Source organism: Xyrauchen texanus, chromosome 20 (assembly GCF_025860055.1).
Source record: "Xyrauchen texanus isolate HMW12.3.18 chromosome 20, RBS_HiC_50CHRs, whole genome shotgun sequence".
Classification (NCBI taxonomy): domain Eukaryota; kingdom Metazoa; phylum Chordata; class Actinopteri; order Cypriniformes; family Catostomidae; genus Xyrauchen; species Xyrauchen texanus.
In genome coordinates, this window is record NC_068295.1 from 29,089,674 (window position 1) to 29,108,674 (window position 19,001).

General features: G+C 39.8%; 1 protein-coding gene across 2 annotated transcripts in view; it reads left to right on the forward strand.

Moving 5' to 3' along the window:
- The first annotated feature begins 7,228 nt into the window (after positions 1-7,228).
- The window catches only part of LOC127660890 (dynein axonemal assembly factor 9-like), a 30,160-nt gene continuing 18,387 nt past the window's right edge, over positions 7,229-19,001 (forward strand). For both annotated transcript variants that reach the window (XM_052151356.1, XM_052151357.1), the window contains exons 1-8: positions 7,229-7,351; positions 9,286-9,365; positions 9,482-9,610; positions 9,736-9,860; positions 10,448-10,544; positions 10,634-10,740; positions 10,916-10,993; positions 11,089-11,190. In XM_052151356.1, coding sequence (XP_052007316.1) covers positions 7,299-7,351; positions 9,286-9,365; positions 9,482-9,610; positions 9,736-9,860; positions 10,448-10,544; positions 10,634-10,740; positions 10,916-10,993; positions 11,089-11,190 — 771 coding nt within the window. In that variant the 5' untranslated portion in view covers positions 7,229-7,298. The remainder of the gene's footprint in view (positions 7,352-9,285; positions 9,366-9,481; positions 9,611-9,735; positions 9,861-10,447; positions 10,545-10,633; positions 10,741-10,915; positions 10,994-11,088; positions 11,191-19,001) is intronic.

Here is a 19,001-nt window from a genome sequence, read left to right on the forward strand (position 1 = left end):
GTGGCTAGGTTAGATGTTGCAATGCTTGACTACTCTTTGTGTTGTGTAAGGATTATTGTGCTTTATTGCATCTGGGTTATGAAATATCACATACTATAGCATTTACATACCTTTCACCAATACAGCTCAATGACTGGAGCTAACGGAACCTGTCCACAAATTATTACATTAAACAGACCCCTCAACACCCATTGGTGTTGCAATATCTGCTAACTGCAAGTTAAACTGTCCAAGACTGGTCTTTATAAAAATACAGTTTCTGAAAAGGCAATACGTTTTTCAAAACCCCATGTAGAGCGAAAGCTCCTGGGCGCCATAACAACTAATTTACCTGGAAAGTGTTGAGGAAATGTCCATTGTTTTGTGCCTAATATCTGTTCCGACACCTGCAAACCATTTCCATACAGTACTCGTTTAAACCTTAAACACATACCTTGGGTCTGTAGAGACCCAGGACCTCCTTCCACCCCCTGTATCTCATCCAGAGTTATGCCCAAAACTCTTTAGTATTCCTCTGTCTATCTCTTATAAATAGTGTGACACACAAAAAATGCCAAAATTGCAAAAAACTACAAAAATATTATAATGGTTTAAGTAGCAAAAGTGTATAGGGTCTCTGGACACCCAAGGTATGTAAGTGCATGTTTTTTTGTGTGCATGTGCGGTAGTGTGGTGGTTAGCGCGCTGTGCCACGAATCTGGCGACCTGAGTTCGATTCCCACTCATGGCCAACACCAGTGATGATTATCTGAACTGGTCCCGGGCCTCCCCTAGGTCGACTCAGCCTAAAATGAGTACCTGGTGCGGTGTGTAAAACATGGCCACTGGGGAGACATAGGCGGTCGGGCGTGGTGCTGGCCACCCACCCCCTCGTGTACCGTTCCGGCCTTCATAGGTGCTCGCTAACAGCACTTGCCCCTACAGTCTGTTAAGGCTAAATTGTGTGTGTGTGTGTGTGTGTGTGTGTGTGTGTGTGTGTGTGTGTGTGTGTGTGTGTGTGTGTGTGTGTGTGTGTGTGTGTGTTGCACTTCCATAAATTAATTTGTTTTTATAATAATTTCATATCTATTTAAGTTTACCATCAACATGATATCTATTTCTTTGTGTATTACAAGAGAAAGCAGTACTGTATTCATACAAAAAAAATGCTATATCACATTGGCTTTCTGTGTAACTATGAACTATCAACAATGGTGAATTGTCTGTATTTTATATGCATATACTCATACATATTATTTCTTACTCAAGGTGGCACTGATGTTTCAGTAATTGGCTTGATTTACATTGAACATTGGTATTTCACATAGAAACAACATTGAAGTAAACTTATAGCAAGAACAACACAAGCATGATATGATTACTGTAATTTGGGTGTACTACTGAAATAATATAAGCTGTGCATCTATTTAGACTCAACTAGTGCCTGAAAAAATACACTTAAGATAAACATAAGCTACTAGCATATACATGGTTGGGGAGTAACAGAATTCATGTAACGGGATTACATATTTAAAATAAAAAATATAAGTAACTCTATTCCACTACAGTTACAATATAAATCATTGGTATTTAGAATAGAGATCTTCAACTCACACCTCTGGCGGAGCTTTTCAGGCATCCCTGCGGAGGTTGGAGACATTGAACCAGAGTGGGCAATGTTCAAAGCTTCCATTTCCGAAGGTGGAGAGTTGCGGCCACAAGGTTTTAGGTGCCGCAAGGGGTGGTAACCCTCGAACACCGTGGTGGACACTGGTGGTCAGGGAAGCCGTCTGACTGAAGAAAGAGGCCTTCCGGGATTTGTTGTCCCGGAGGTCTCCGGAGGCAGTTGCAAGGTACCGACAGGCCCGAAGGGCTGCGGCCTCGGCCGTGAGGGAGGCAAAGCAGTGGGTGTGGGAAAAGTTCGGAGAAACCATGGAGAAGGACTTTCGGTCCGCACCAAAGTGCTTCTGGAAAACCGTCTGTATACAGCAAAGATGGGACGCTGTTGACCTCAACTGAGGAGGTTATTGGGCGGTGGAAGGAACACTTTGAAGAACTCCTAAATCCCAACATGCTAGAGGCAGAGCCGGAGGCTGATAGGGGATCAGATTCTATTTCCCTGGGGGAGGTCACTGAGGTAGTCAAACAACTCCGCAGTGGCAAAGCCCCAGGGATTGATGAGATCTGACCAGAAATGCTGATAGCTTTGGATGTGGAGGGGGTGTCATGGATGACATGCCTCTTCAACATTGCGTGGAAATCTGGGACAGTGCCTAAGGAGTGGCAGCACGGGGTGGTGGTTCCCCTCTTCAAAAAGGGGGATCAGAAAGTGTGTGCCAACTACAGGGGTATCACACTTCTCAGCCTCCCTGGTAAAGTTTACTCCAAGGTGCTGGAGAGGAGGGTTCGGCCGATTGTTGAACCTCGGATTGAAGAGGAACAATGTGGATTTCGTCCTGGCCGTGGAACGACGGACCAGATCTTTACTCTCGCAAGGATCCTGGAGGGGGCCTGGGAGTATGCCCATGTGTTTTGTGGATCTGGAGAAGGCATATGACCAGGTCCCCCGGGAGAGACTGTGGGAGGTGCTGCGGGAGTACGGGGTGGGGGGGGTCCCTTCTTAGGGCGATCCGATCCCTGTACGTCCAAAGCGAGAGCTGTGTCCGGGTCCTCGGCACGAAGTCGAGTTCATTCCATGTGGGGTTTTGTCTCCGCCAAGGCTGCGCTTTGTCACCAATCCTGTTTGTGATATTCATGGACAAGATATCGAGGCGTAGTCAGGGTGGGGAAGGTGTGCGGTTTGGTGGGCTGGGGATCTCATCGCTGCTTTTTGCAGATGATGTTGTCTTCATGTCATCATCGGTCCGTGACCTTCAGCTCTCACTGGATCGCTTGGCAGTCGAGTGTGAAGTGGCTGGGATGAGGATTAGCACCTCTAAATCTGAGGCCATGGTTCTCAGCAGGAAACCGATGGAGTGCGTACTCCAGGTAGGGAAGGAGGTATTGCCCCAAGTGAAGGAGTTCAAGTACCTCAGGGTCTTGTTCACGAGTGAGGGAACAATGGAGCGGGAGGTTGGCCGGAGAATTGGGGCAGTGGGGGCGGTATTGCACTCGCTCTATTGCACCGTTGTCTCTAAAGACCCAAATATGTAAGAGTGTTGGGGAAAATTACCATGCTTTTAAGAGTTAAAATTCCCAAGTTTTTTGGTAACATGAAATTACCTCATGACCCCAAATATCCTGCTCTATAGTAAGCAAACCACACCTGTATCACAGGTGCAGAGTAATCAGAGGCAAAAGTCTCAGCTCAAACTCTTGGGAAACCAATTCAGCTTTACTTAATAATGAGAAACATTAGTGCCTTCACTCCAAAGTTGCTTATAAGAAATAATCTCCTCTATAGATATTGATCAGAAAACCCACAATGGCCAATATTTCAGGAGGTCATCAAACGTGTCTGTTACTTTATCATCCATTTGTTTAAGCTTCAGTATGCACCTTTTTCTTTTCCTGTCTGATAAGTTTCCCTCAATTTGTAAAATAATATTAATGTCATAATCCTCCTGCTGTGTCTGGTTCTTGTCTTTCTCTTCCAGTGATAGTAGATGTTAGGGAAAGTTCAGCCAAAAAAATCATTTACCCAACCTCTTGTAGTTCCATACCCATTTGAAAAGGAAATGTTTGGCAGAACGACAGCCTCACCCTTGAAAAATTAAAACTCTTAATCTTTAAACTTGCTGCAAATTTGCCACTCGTTATTTTCACCTGCAAATGAGCTTTTGATTCACCGCAATTGTTTGCCAGACGTTTGCAGCTCGTCGCCGGTGGTGGTGAAACTCCGGCAAACCTTTTGCAACATTGGACAATCGATATCGATACTTCTGATACTGATGTGGTATCAAGAAAATCTAACTAGTGATCTTATTATTTAGATAACATGAATTTTAATGCATCTCATAATCGTCAAAGTGGAAAATAATAATAATATGAGCGAAATGCATGGCACCAGAACAATTTTTTCTTCCGCTCATCTTGACGTGCAGAAATACAGTTATCACCCTTTCAGTCATAGTGCTCGTTCAAAGATGGAGCAGTACTTTCAGAGTTATTCACGCCAAGTAATGACAAACCTATACATGACATGTATTATAATGAGCTTGTGTGACTGTGATTGTGTAAATATATATAAAAATGTAAGTAATAATTTAAGTTACTAATTTTATCCAAAGAATTCGTAAAAATGAAATGTATTAGAGGTATCAGTATCTTTATCGGCTGATATTGGCCTAAAAGTACTTGGTATTGGATCGAAAGAAAATAAGTGGTATCGGCCATCGTTTGGAACAACATAAGGGGGAGTAAATTCATTTTCATTGGTAAGCACTATCTCCAGTGGCCAAAGGGGTCAGTGGTTTTGGGCATATGGGCATGTGTGAGCTCCATTTTCCAAGTGAAATGGCCAAAGAGGGCAGCAAAATCGAGATGTGAAGCAGTTGTTTTCATCTCTACTGGATAAAACATTGCCAATAAATGCATATTTTGTAAACTGTACCCCCAAACCTAAACTGAACCATCAGTGGAATTAAAATGTAAAGTTAAGAGGAAAAATGCAACCTCCGAATCATGCTTGTCGGATTATGCGAACACAATTATAATGGTCACAATGGTCTCACACACTGCTCACACAACATGCTTTCGGTAATGCAACAAGGGAAGGTAAACACACTTGAGCTAATACAAAAATGCCTGATAAGAGATGTCTTTAGTCAGTGAGTTGGCATATAATGTGACAGATCCTATTGTACTGGAACTTTCAGAAACAACATGCCAACTTCCTGTTTGTTCATGTTGCCTCTAGTGAGACATACATTTCCAATAGAAAACCTAACAAAATATAAATAAACTTTTTTATTTTTTTTTAATTAGGCAAAGGAATGCCTTAGCAGTAATATAGTATTTATGTAGTAATAATGTAATAATGTAGTATAAAATGCAGTAGTAGTAATGGAATGCTTGCTCTTTTCAAGTTAGAGACTTACAGCATAAAATCATGCTCAGATGAGCTGCCTGTCATTACTGTCATTTGATGTGGATGAACTAAAGTTCAGTATTTCCCAAAATGTTTTGCTGTAAGTACCTCCACAGCACCATCAGTAAGGCTGAAGTACCCCTTCATTGACACAAAACCAAAGATATACCAAAGACTATAGAACATTACCATAAATATTGATTAATATGAATGATATTAATCAATTATGTTTCAGGTATATTTTAGTTATAATATCCATTTTTCTTGCTTCTGAAAGAAATGGTATTTTAGCTAATGCTGTTAATTATACAAACCTTCTAACTTGGTATTACAAAATATTAATTTTACAAATGTTATTATATCATTAGTTTTTCATAATTTTGCTCACATTTTATATTTAAAATTTTTTTTAAATTCCATGTATTCCATCAATAAATAGGATGTCTTGAAATTTCATTTATTATTGCATACATATGTTTTATTACATGTTTATAGTTTACATGCATAATTTGTACTCTTTATAAGTATTTTCATTAATATGTAGAACAAAAGCATATTAACGAGAGAGACTGTGTACAGTTTCTTTAGCACATGTCTGCTATGTTTGATTAGAATTTATATTCATGTTTTTTTGGTTGCCATAAAACTGTAAAGAACAGAAAGGTTATCAAAAGAGACATTATTATTAAATGACAAATGGATTGGTGGATCTCATCTATGTTTCGCTTTCCATTCAATGTTCGGGGCCTCACACAATTGCGTGGTGGTTAACACCTATAGCCTACTAGGCACAGCACACAAGGAAGTTAATTCCTCAGGGTCAAGCACTGGAATGCAGCCTGTGTCTGTGTTCCTGTTTCCTAGTGTAGTAAAGTCCAGTGAATAATGGTAGGAGCAATTGAGCATTTGTGTCCTGTTCAGTGATTTAATCCAAATACTTAGCCTAAGTTATTTCCTTTATCTTAATAATTACACAGTCTAAATTAAGATTTTGATTTCCCAATGATCCCTGTTCCAGCCTGTTAAGGGTGTTATATAAAAGGGACTAGACAACAGAAGTGGGCCTTGGGATATGAATGCCTTTTTGGTGTTTGTCCATTGCAGTGCTAGGCTGAGGTTTGTGTTTGTGTTTAAGGGAAGTTCAGCAAACTGCCTGCCATCTCCTTATCTTAACTGTTATCATCTGCAGTCATCTGCCAAGTTCCTGTTTTTTTTTTTTTTTTTTTTTTGCTGTTCATACAATGAGTAGGACTGATAAAATTATATAGATGTATTGCCATTTTTTTTTTCTCCTGCCAGCCCCAGCAATTCTGAGTTTTTTGGATAATAATAAAAGCTTGTGACACTTCTATAACTTTCTCAAAGGACATATTAGAGAAAAACATATGGGGGAATCCCCATAATTACACACCAATGGAATGCATAACTTTATAGCCTGTTCCAACAGCTGTGTCTTTTTTCCACTTTATTTTAAAGATAATGACAATTAGAGGATATACCTCATACTAAGTATGGGAATTTGTGCATGGTTTGGTTATATTTCTTAGCTTTCATAATTTGAATGTTTGGTCAATGTGTTGAACCAATGAGGTATGGATATTGTTTTTTGTTTTTCCAGTTAAGACATTTTTTTGCAATTGTTTTTTTTTTTTTTTTGCAGTTAAGATTTTTTTTGCAATTGTTAATAAGAAGTGACTGGCAATCTGTAACTCTGAAATGTCAACAAAGAGAAGAACAGAGGGGGCAACATTTGTACTGTATTTGCATCGTCACCTGTGTAAACATAATTTATGAGACTATTATGAACATGAATATTTAACATGTTAATGGCACTGTCTAATGATAACATAAAATGCAGTTGATATTTAAAAACGTGTCTGTCCTTTTGAATGTCGCTTTAAAATATTTAATCCGTCAGTAAAGCATTACTCTAGGATTGCACGAGACACTGATAAGATTTATTCTACCTCAGCGGAGGAGGAGGAGGCAACAATGTTATTCTGTTGTTTCGATTTTTCTATAATGGTTTCAAAACCATATCGTATTACGACAAAATAATGATTAATTTAACAAAAGCAACACTGTTATTTTTTTACGGGATGGCATATTGTCTGTTCTATAACACTATGTAACGCTTAAATACACAACCCCCTTCCTTAAAGAGATGGTATGAGCGGTTCCTATGCGCTCTTGTGTGTTGTTCTCTTCTACAATGAGTCGTTTGCTTGGAGACGAACAGCTATACAAATGTGACAGATCTCCAAACGCTCCTAAATACCAAATCATTTACATGGCTGCTTTGAGGAAAAAGGGAAGATCTCCTATAATGACCGCAGCCGTAAGGTAATCAATATTTTCCGTCGTGTTCCGGTTGTATTTTATTTTTAGTAAAAATGTCGGTTGCGGAGGCGCGCGGACCAACCGTCCGTTGGTCTTAATCTGATGATGTCGTGTTTCAGAAAGAGGCCTCGGTCTCGAAAGATGCTTCAGAATTGCTTGTTGTTGAATGCAAATGTAATTAGATATTAGATCATTGACGTTAAGTTTACTGTTTAACCCTCACGCCCACCCCTCAGTGTGAAGTCGTTATTCTCGGTTGATTTGTATTCCCCTGAGACACCGGTCCCGTTTCTAAGATGGTGACAGCTCCGAAAAGACTGTACACATTCGTTCGCCGTGGCTTTGGTTAAAACCGAACGATGTGGATATTGCTTTATTTGTATAGCTTTCATTTTATTGCTAATTTGGTCATTGCGTGGCCTTTTCATTCGTTGTGACCGTTGATATTTGAATTCAAATGTCGAGACACATCTTATTTTAATATGTGTGTGTCTGTTTGTAGACCATTGCTTGTCTCTAAATGTATATTTATTTACATAATTTTCATTATTGGCAAATACATATAAATCTGTTTTAATAGTGTTCTGATGAGAGGTAGACCGAACGGTTTAACCAGCGAACAAAACTGGTTTCTAGAGAGCTGGGTGCCCAAATAATGCCAAGAGGCCTACATAATTTAATCATGTAATGTTGGTTTTGGGTGAAAACAGACCAAATTATAACTTCTTTTTCACTGAACATCTTGCAATTGCAGTCTCTTAAGCACGATCGTGATTTCAAACTCGATTACACTTAATAGTGTTTTAACATGCTAGATGGCGCTATAGGAAGATATGAGTGTGATCAAGCTTGAAATCACCAAGGAGACTGCCGATGTCAACATGTACAGTGTAGCGATGGGAAGTCCAATTCTTTTCCGCAAACCGGTTCTTTTGGATGGTTCGTTTCAATGAAGTGGTTAAAAAAAATAAAATATTTACCAGTTAATTTACGTCATCACATAATGTCGTCACTGTAATTAATGCTAATACGCCGGCGTCATAGAATACACGCACAAACACATTCAATAAAGCCATATGTAAGGTCATATTGCTAATTATAACATTTTATTTAATTAAGTTATAATAATAAAGATGTTTATTTTCATCAGTGTTTCATTCAGTAATCTTACAATACATCCTACATTAAAGTTTTGCACCTAAAGCACCCAATACTGGCACTGATATTCAAATGTGGATGTTCTACACGTTTAAAGCATAAAAAGTGATTAAACTAGTCTTAATCAGCTAACCCATTTTTTACAGAAACCATGATCTAGCTCATCAGAACTTACATATAATACATATTATATAATCTACACAATAGTAAAAAAAAGTGTAATTTTACTTTTTAGCAGTTCTCATGTAATGCTGACGAAGAGCTACTGTCCTCGGATCAGTGTACTGTTGACTCGAGAACTGCTGTCCTTGGATCAGTGTACTGTTGACTCGAGAACTGCTGTCCTAGGATCAGTGTTCTGGTGACTCGCAAACTGCTGCGATCGACTCAATGTACTGTTGACTCAAGAGCTGCTGTCCTCGGATCAGTGTACTGTTGACTCGAGAGCTGTAGACTGGATCATCTTCATACATTGTTAAAGCAGTATTACAATCAAGTCATAAAAATATTTTCAGTATGTTTTATTTATTACACTCTGTTGTTCAGCAAAATACACCTGAAACATAAATTTCACCCCTTAATCACACACATGCACAATGTCAGCTCGACAAATCACATGCGCATTTTGTAGAGATCGAACCTTGATACAGATGGGCTACATCAGCAGAAGACCATGTCGGGCACTTACACTTAGGACTATAGTGTTACTAATAAATTACTCAGTGAGTGTATATGGCTTTTCTAGATTAAGTGAATTTAATGCAATGCTGTGTTTGCAGCTGCTCCCGCTTGAGAAAGGTCCAGGCACTGTTGAGGGATGATGTTAATACAGCTCCAGATGGCATCCTCTGTTCCCTGGGTGAGTTAATTAATCAATATCACCTGTTCCCTTTCAATCATATCATCTTTATTCCAAATGGACAGGTGGAGGTTGCCTATGCTATGTTGCTATGTTATTTGTGTTTGAAATTTCAGGTATTGACAGCCGCTACAATGATGGCTGCAGTGAGCTAGCCAACTACCTTTTCTGTGGCCTGTACAAACGGAACCATTTTGACATGGAGAAGGTCCCAGAGGACTTTCCAGAAGAGGATGTGCTAGATGGTACAACCCCCCAAAAGCTATTTCATTGCTATCTGTCATTCTTTGCATGAGTGAAAACATAAATATACATTGTACAAGTAGCCTGTATCTTGAATATGACAAATTTTATATTTGCTTATTCCTAGATGTGGTCTTCCTTATTAAGGCAGAGTGTGTGCATCTGTACTGCAACCCTGTGAATTATGGCTACCTGCTTCCATATGTATCTCACTGGAGGAATCTGCACCTCCACTGTCTGACTGAGACAGAGGTAATGATTAAATGATAACTGGTTTTCAGAATCCCTGCATCTCTTCTAATGGCACACACTCATATCCATCCACTTGCTGTTCCTTTATCCCAAATCTGTGGCATACAGTTATGTTCATTTAGATCAACTTATCTAAAAAGATAAATATACTTGAGAAGCAAAATTACATAGAAATTTTGTTTTGTTTCCAGGGAACTCAAACAAAATATAGCAATGTTTTTGCATGTAATACTTATACTAATAATTATATATATATATATATATATATATATATATATATATATATATTATTTTTTTTTTTTTTACCATAAACCCCACTAAAATTTGTTAGACTTCTCTTTAAACAAGCCCTAATAAATTATGTCATTCTACTTCTCAAGTATTTTTTTCTTGTTTTAAGAATGTTAAGATATTTTTCCAGAGAATAAGACTAAAATACTCAGTATGAAAAGGTCATGGGTTCAATTTCCAGGGAACACATGAACTGATCAAGTCACTTTGAAAGAGTCTGCCAAATGCTTAAATGTTAAATCTTTTGCCTGTTTTTTCTCCCTCTTTTCCACTTTCTCTCTTTTTCTCTCTCTCAGTATGAGGATGAAGAGGCAGCAGAGGAATTTAAGATCTCAAGCTTTGTGTCCATGGTTCAAGACTGCCGTTGTATTGGAATCCCCTACAGTTCCCATGGTAAGCGTCTGATACACTCATTGCCAAGTTAATTTATCGTAATTGTAATTTTGTCCATTTTGTTAATGTTTTATTCACATTGTCCATAGGCCATGTTCAGACCTTTGACATGTTTATGTTGGAGAAATGGCCTCTCATTCAGGCATTTGCACTAGAAGGAATAGGTGCTGGAGTGTTTTTCACCATGAAATACAAGGTCTTGTATTTATACTTTCTTCATGACTTATACGTAAAACGGGTTGTATATCAATCGTATGTTACATATTGTGCTTGTTACTTGATTAGATTGTCTCATCTCAATGTGCATAAACTAAAACAGCTGTTGTTAAAGTGTTTTCTTTGAACATAGTTTTGTTTCTTCTGTCTTATAGCTGAGAGATGTGAGTCAGAGACTCTGGCAAGTCTATAGCAAATTAGACCCAGTGTCCTTAGACAAGCTTCTCAATGAGGTAAAACACACATTAACCGAAGGATGTCTATTTAACATGTTCTTACACACATTCATTACTTATTATAGAAGAGTGGATGTGATATTCTTTTGTAGGACCTGCAGCTTTTTGAAAGACAGTGGAGCTGCCTTTTCTCCAGTATGGAAATAGAGAGTGCTCTGTCCATGCAGGAACTGTCAGAGGCCCAAGTTGCAGAGGTACAGATTAGGGCTGCAGATTTGGCAAATTCTTTTAACTAGGGATGTGCACGAGTAGTCGAATATTCATTCTGCAATAATTATTTGAATAGTAAAAATACTATTAGAATATCGCAAAGTTAAGGCCATATATACAGTGAGATGCGTGTTAAATCCAAACACACAAATTAAAACTGGCAGTTATAACATAATGCACTGGGTGGCGCTGTCGAGTGTGGTCACAAGTTGATCACATTTGTTGAGCAAACAGTTCTGTCACTCAGTACGTTTAGATGAACACCAGAAAAGCGGGTTATTGTGAGAATGTGGCTTAGTGTGAGAAAGCTGGGTTCCTGCTTATATGTACTGGATAAGCGCTGTACACTGTAACGGTGGTGGCCGCCCTAACATAAATAAATTATTTTAAAGAGCTCTTCGGGCCCCAGACAGGATTATTCCCATCAAAAATTTGATTAACCCAGGATAGCCAAAAAAAAAGAACCACCTGTTACACAATAAATCACAATAATAGTCTCAGAATATTTCAGTTCACAGGGGAAATTTATTCTATAATGTCCAAAACAATAGTAAAAATAACTAGGTCATCATCTAAGCAGAAAATGCGTCACGTTAATCCAAGCTTGCAGATTCGTGTCCACTTTCATTAATAAATTTGCTCAAAAACAAAAAAAGGGAAAAGAGAAACAAAATCAAACATTGGATGAACACTTCTTTGGGAAAAAATTGTAATAAGAAAAAACCATCCAACAACAATCTTAAAAAGCATCAAAAACCATGAAAATACACCAAGCGCACGGAATGTGCGAAAGTGGAAGTTAAGTGTGTGGGTGCGAGTGTAATGGCGGCGTAGAGGTACTGACCAATTTGCTGTCATGAAGGCAGCTAAAGAGAGTGTAGGGGGTCGTCATCAGACATCAAGATATGTGGATAAGCAGCCTTGACTTGTCTTGAGGACAGCTCTCCTAGAAAAACAGTCGATCTTGAAGTGCAATACTTGAGTCGAACCTGCACCAGACATCACACACGGGAAGCATCCGATTGACAAGCTGCCGTCTTTCCACAAACACCCAACCTCTCTCTACTGGCAAACCTTGCATCCAAATCAACCGATGACCCCCTCTTCCAGGTGCGTCACACTTCCTTATACATTTTCCCCTCCGCCGTTAATTGAATCACTCCACCCATTTCACGGCAAGTGAAAGTGAAACGGAACCGCTGTTTGTGGCACAGATTTTCTGTACTGCCACAACACTTTACTCTCGTATATGTGCAGCTCATCAAAAAGCAGTGTCCCCATAGCAACGTAAAAATATGGATGCCATATTTTGTAAATATGGCATCCGAGAAAGACTATGTATGGGGCATTCCATCATTTAAACTGGTGTGTATAAATTAGTATAATTTACTGAGGACATGGATGTGCTTGTTTTTCTTAACAAAAACATGACATGAGATACAGTATAAACATGATAACTATTACAGGTCCTTCTCAAAAAATTAGCATATTGTGATAAACGTCATTATTTTCCATAATGTAATGATACAAATTAAACTTTCATATATTTTAGATTCATTGCACACCAACTGAAATATTTCAGGTCTTTTATTGTTTTAATACTGATGATTTTGGCATACAGCTCATGAAAACCCAAAATTCTCAAAATCTATCTCAAAACATTAGCATATTTCATCCGACCAATAAAAGAAGTGTTTTTAATACAAAAAAGTCAACCTTCAAATAATTATGTTCAGTTATGCACTCAATACTTGGTCGGGAATCCTTTTGCAGAAATGACTGCTTCAATGCGGCGTGGCATGGAGGCAATCGGCCTGTGGCACTGCTGAGGTGTTATGGAGGCCCAGGATGCTTCGATAGCGGCCTTAAGCTCATCCAGAGTGTTGGGTCTTGCGTCTCTCAACTTTCTCTTCACAATATCCCACAGATTCTCTATGGGGTTCAGGTCAGGAGAGTTGGCAGGCCAATTGAGCACAGTAATACCATGGTCAGTAAACCATTTACCAGTGGTTTTGGCACTGTGAGCAGGTGCCAGGTCGTGCTGAAAAATGAAATCTTCATCTCCATAAAGCTTTTCAGCAGATGGAAGCATGAAGTGCTCCAAAATCTCCTGATAGCTAGCTGCATTGACCCTGCCCTTGATAAAACACAGTGGACCAACACCAGGTGCTGACATGGCACCCCAGACTATCACTGACTGTGGGTACTTGACACTGGACTTCAGGCATTTTGGCATTTCCTTCTCCCCAGTCTTCCTCCAGACTCTGGCACCTTGATTTCGAATGACATGCAAAATTTGCTTTCATCCGAAAAAGTACTTTGGACCACTGAGCAACAGTCCAGTGCTGCTTCTCTGTAGCCCAGGTCAGGCGCTTCTGCCGCTGTTTCTGGTGCCTGTGCACAGTGGCTCTGGATGTTTCTACTCCAGACTCAGTCCACTGCTTCCGCAGGTCCCCAAGGTCTGGAATCGGTCCTTCTCCACAATCTTCCTCAGGGTCCGGTCACCTCTTCTCGTTGTGCAGCGTTTTTTGCCACACTTTTTTCTTCCCACAGACTTCCCACTGAGGTGCCTTGATACAGCACTCTGGGAACAGCCTATTTGTTCAGAAATTTCTTTCTGTGTCTTACCCTCTTGCTTGAGGGTGTCAATGATGGCCTTCTGGACAGCAGTCAGGTCGGCAGTCTTACCCATGATTGCGGTTTTGAGTAATGAAACAGGCAGGGAGTTTTTAAAAGCCTCAGGAATCTTTTTGCAGGTGTTTAGAGTTAATTAGTTGATTCAGATGATTAGGTTAATAGCTCGTTTAGAGACCCTTTTCATGATATGCTAATTTTTTAGATAGGAATTTTGGGTTTTCATGAGCTGTATGCCAAAATCATCAGTATTAAAACAATAAAAGACCTGAAATATTTCAGTTGGTGTGCAATGAATCTAAAATATATGAAAGTTTAATTTTTATCATTACATTATGGAAAATAATGAACTTTATCACAATATGCTAATTTTTTGAGAAGGACCTGTATATGGCGCGTGTTTATACTCATCCTGTATGTTAACTGTGTCAGTATACTTCATTAGCGGATTATTCTATTCTTTATTTTGCTTTCACGCATTGCTTGTTTAAATATAAAATAAATGAACACAGGACATGGTATAAGCTTGTTTTGAATATAATTAGAAGCTTGTTTTTTTTTAATGGTGACACAACCTTTAAGACTAAAAAATTCTCATTAATTTCCTTCATTTAAATAATAGAATATTCAAATATAATTTTTTTATGATCTTAGATATTCGAATACCAAATTATTGATGAATGCCCATCCCTACTTTTAACCAAGTAAACACCAGCATTAACCAGTTACTAACTGATAATCCATGAATCAAACAATTGACCAAACAGGCATGACAAAGGTCTATACTTGCTAAAACAAAAGACAGATGTGCATATTTAGCAATAGTTATTACATCAACATGTGAATGATCAATGGTATATTTCCTTCTTATATTTCTTAGCAAACACATTTTAAATGGATTGACTGCATTCCCAATTAACCTACGTGGCGATAACTTTTGGCAGTTTAACAATGGAAGAATAAAAGCATAGCCTACCCACATATTGTGCTGCTGGCTGGGCAATCCTAATCATTTTTGATTAGAAAAATCAACATGTTTACATGGTTAGGGGTCATTATTGTACGCAACCAGATGACAGCAAGCCGGGAAACCCACTCCGAAGGCACTGGGGGACATTGCATCACCCCTCACAACTCCTGTGTAACATAAATGAAAAGCGGAGCTGTAAACATATGCTCTTTGATGTTGAGTCTGAGATTATGTTTTTTATAAGTTACTGCATTGTACTCATGCTACTACTAAACTTTAAAGTCCTATTTTACAATTTTCATTGGAACACATCGTCTTTACAGACAAAATGGTCCCCTGGGGCATGCTTCATTCCTAGGGTGCTTCTACTTTCTTAAATTGTGCATCCTTGTTTCCTCGATCCACCGTTCTTGCTTTCCCGTGGTGCATTTAGAGAAATTATATGTTTTTAATGATGATAATAATGATTTGATCAGTTTAAAGCAGAAGAATTTTTGGTCGAAGCAACTGATGCCTTCATTAATTCACCTCCCCTTTTACATGTGTTACAAAAGTTTCAATTTAAGTTTTACATTTTTAACTAAACCATAATTGTTACATACTTAAACAGTGCATCTTGAATTATTTGGATTTATTATGAATATATTAATAAATACATTTTCAATAACATAGCGGCAACCACAACAACGTACTGCAGCTGCGCAGAAAGGCACTTTGAAGTGACACAGGGAGCAGGACGTTATATTCGATTCCTCGTTTCCTTTTCTTCTATCCTTTCCTCATTTCCTATGAGGGTGGAGCTTGGAAACAAGGAAAGGAAATGAGGATGCACAATTTAAGAAATGAGAAGCACCACTTGTCATTCAGACTGAGAGGAAGACAGTGGTTTAAGGTAGGCGTACAGGATCTGATTTTCGGCTGTCGTGCGAGCTCCCGAACGATTCTTTCCAGGCGGGAGAGATCACGTGGAAATCGTGGCTCGCATCGTGTGAGAGGAATTACAAGCAGAGCCGAGCAGCTTGTTTAGAAAAATACGGGCCGATGTGGCAATCTACCTGAAGTTGACCAATCAAGAGAAGGGCTACAACTCCAACTCAGCAGTATTGCGGACTTAAGTAGTGCGTCTGGAAGGGGGGCACTGCAAGCTCTTTTAGGACCAGTTAGGTCCCAAGTTGGGACTGTAGCCGAGGTGGATTTAATTATCTTGTTTCTCTAAGGAACTTTATGATTAAATCATGCTTGCCTAGAGTGGCGCTGGCTTCAGGTGCGTTATCCCTCCTCAGCTGTATTTCCTATGTTGAGCTGTATAACATCTCTATCAGTTCCATTTTGGTGCAATTAACAGAACTATTTACACGTCCACTCGGCCTTTGCTGATGACAGAAAGGAGGCGCACTGGGGAAAAGTTTATACTTGTGTTTCAAGGGCCATAGGTTGGCCGCTACTTTTGTGTTGTCTGAATGAATCAGAATGTGGTGATTCACAATATCGTAATAAAAGCTCTCAAAGCTAGAATGACAGCCAGTAGTTCTATGTGGTTGACATGTCATGGTTTCCAGGTGTCGAAAGTCTGGCGTCTATTACACACCACACCCCAACCTGTGTTGGATGCATTTGCAGTCAGCACTTTGAAAACTTGACCCAGCATAACACCTTGTTGGTAGAAGGCTGGTGCTATCCATGGTGCTAGAGCAGCCAGTGGGGAGTTACCCCGATGAAAATGGGATGACTTCAGTGGTAATGTTTTTTCAGTTTGAACTGAAACAGACACGAAGAATGGTATGTATGTGCTCATTCATGGGAGTATGCACGCATTACTCCTAAAAAGGAGATTTACTGGCTGGGGAAATGTGTCTTTTTGCCAGTTGACATTAGACCAGATTTTGCATATAGCAAAGCAGCAAGTCTCTGTGTTTGCTCAGTAGTGCCTCTGATTGGCTAGTAATCACCAATCGCTCAGGTAATTCAAAAGCAAGCGCCGCATATATATATTTCGTAAACATTCAGGGAGCCAGAGACAGACTGAAATGATGGACTTTAAATTGATACACAGTTCCCTCGAACACAAATCTAAAAAGCTGCCTATAATACATGTCCTTCAGATCTATTGACGCAAATCAGTCCTGAGGACGGATCATGCAAGAAGATCTGTTTCTTAGTTTACATTTTGAATGGGCTTGTTGCAAGCACGCGATTCAAGCATCTCAGAAGTAGAATGGGCCGAAGCCCGCCGTCCTTCTACAGAACGAGCAATTAACTCTGTAAATCCTGCTGTGTGTGTCGCAGTCTGTGCTTTAAGTGCCAGAGCTCACCACGTGTCCGCGTAACAGGACAGAGGGCAATTTGGTATGTTTATAACATGATATAATGCGCCACTCACAATTGGGAAGCGGTGAGGCTTTGAATTGGGAAAGCCCGAGCACTGTAATCTTTTCACATTTTCCCATCAAGTTTCCCATTTGCGCAGTGCTTGCGCTGAGGCGGCTGCCATCATTTGTGCCAAGGCTTGCTTTACTGCTCTGTTTTGGCAAAAAGGCCGGCTGGAGACACTGGAGCATCCAAATAGAGTGGCTTTTCCAGAGTCACGCAATTCCGTGAGCGTCAGCCAGATGTGACGATCCAAAAACACCAGGTTCCTCATGGACTTGTTAATGTCCTGTGCAGTGACTTTCATAGCTCGCAGCATTAAGTCCATAGCGGTGCGGAGCTATTTGAATGTCTCTGGATCGTAGCCTTGCTCATCCCTTTGTTTTAGGAGCTTAGCTTGGAAAACTTGGAGCACCATCATCACGTGGAGTGCTGAGCCAGTTTGGCCTGCCATTGAGTATGCTCTTCCAGCCATTGTGGATGTTAGTCAACACGGCTTAGAAAGATGAACGGGCCGTGAGTTCCACACCCTGCTACTCGCCAGGCAGAAATGTGCCGCTACCGCCTCTTCAGGGGTGGTAATTGGGCACAACTGTTTTCGTCCTCTTGATCCACACTGGAGAGGATATAATCGCTGCATGGACGAGCTGAATAAGGCACGCCCAGGATTGTTCATTATGAACTTCAGGGAAAACCAAGGCTGATCTGTGAGACGCGGTCACTTGACGGCGTCCGGACTGCAGGAACCATTCATCAATCGATATCAAGCTCTTTGACCGCCGTTGACAGGACGCGAAGCATCTCCTTGTCAGTGGCACGTACACGCTCCTCTCCCTCACTGGGCATGAGATGACATCATCATCCCCAGCATCAGAACTGCCGAACGAGACGAGGCCATTCATAATTTATCACCATAGAGGTGTTGCATGGAGATTGAGGGTAGGGCTGAAATGATTAGTTGATGTTATCAACAACGTTGATAATAAAAAATAGTTTATTAATAAGAGAGAGTTTTTTTGGGGGGGGAGTTAAAGATGGATTGAAGTGAACAGAAAGGTGAGAGAAGGTAGTCTTCGCCCCATTATACACTGCAACAATAAACGTAAATTATTTGTTTTGGCTTGTTTTCCAATACAAATATCTAAAACTAATTTAAAACAATGTACATTTCTTTAGCAGAAGAAAAAATTGTTATCTGAGAATGTTGAATATAATATTAAAAATACAAATATTTAAAAATATCAAAAAATCCTTTAAAAAATATGCATTTACCTGAGAAGCAGCTTATAAGATATGTAGACATGCTTTAAGAGAATAGATATTGATTATAAGTATATTTTGTCTTTACTGCACTCGCAGAAGTATAATCAAGTGAAAATAATACATGTATATACAAAATATACTTATATTTAAGATACTGTAGCAAGGCGGAGGGCGGGTCCGGGTCGTGATTCCACACACCCTTATCAGGCTAATCAAGCCTCAGAGAGGGATAAAGGCTGACTGGAGACTGCAGTGGGACAGAAAGTGAGATTTACGGACAGCTGTCTGACCCCTCTGTCCCCCTGCAGATGGCCGCGGCTGCTCCGTTGGGATGGATGGTAGTGGCGAGGACCCTACTATGGCGCATCCCTCCTCCTTCCTGGAGTAAAGTAAGAGGCGAGAACCGGCTTTATAATATAAATAACATTTGAATGATAAACTTAACAAAAAGACAAACACACACACACACACACACACGTGTCGGACAGCTGTCCGTAAATCTCTTTCTCTGTCCCACTGCAGTCTCCAGTCGGCCTTTATCCCTCTTTGAGGCTTGATTAG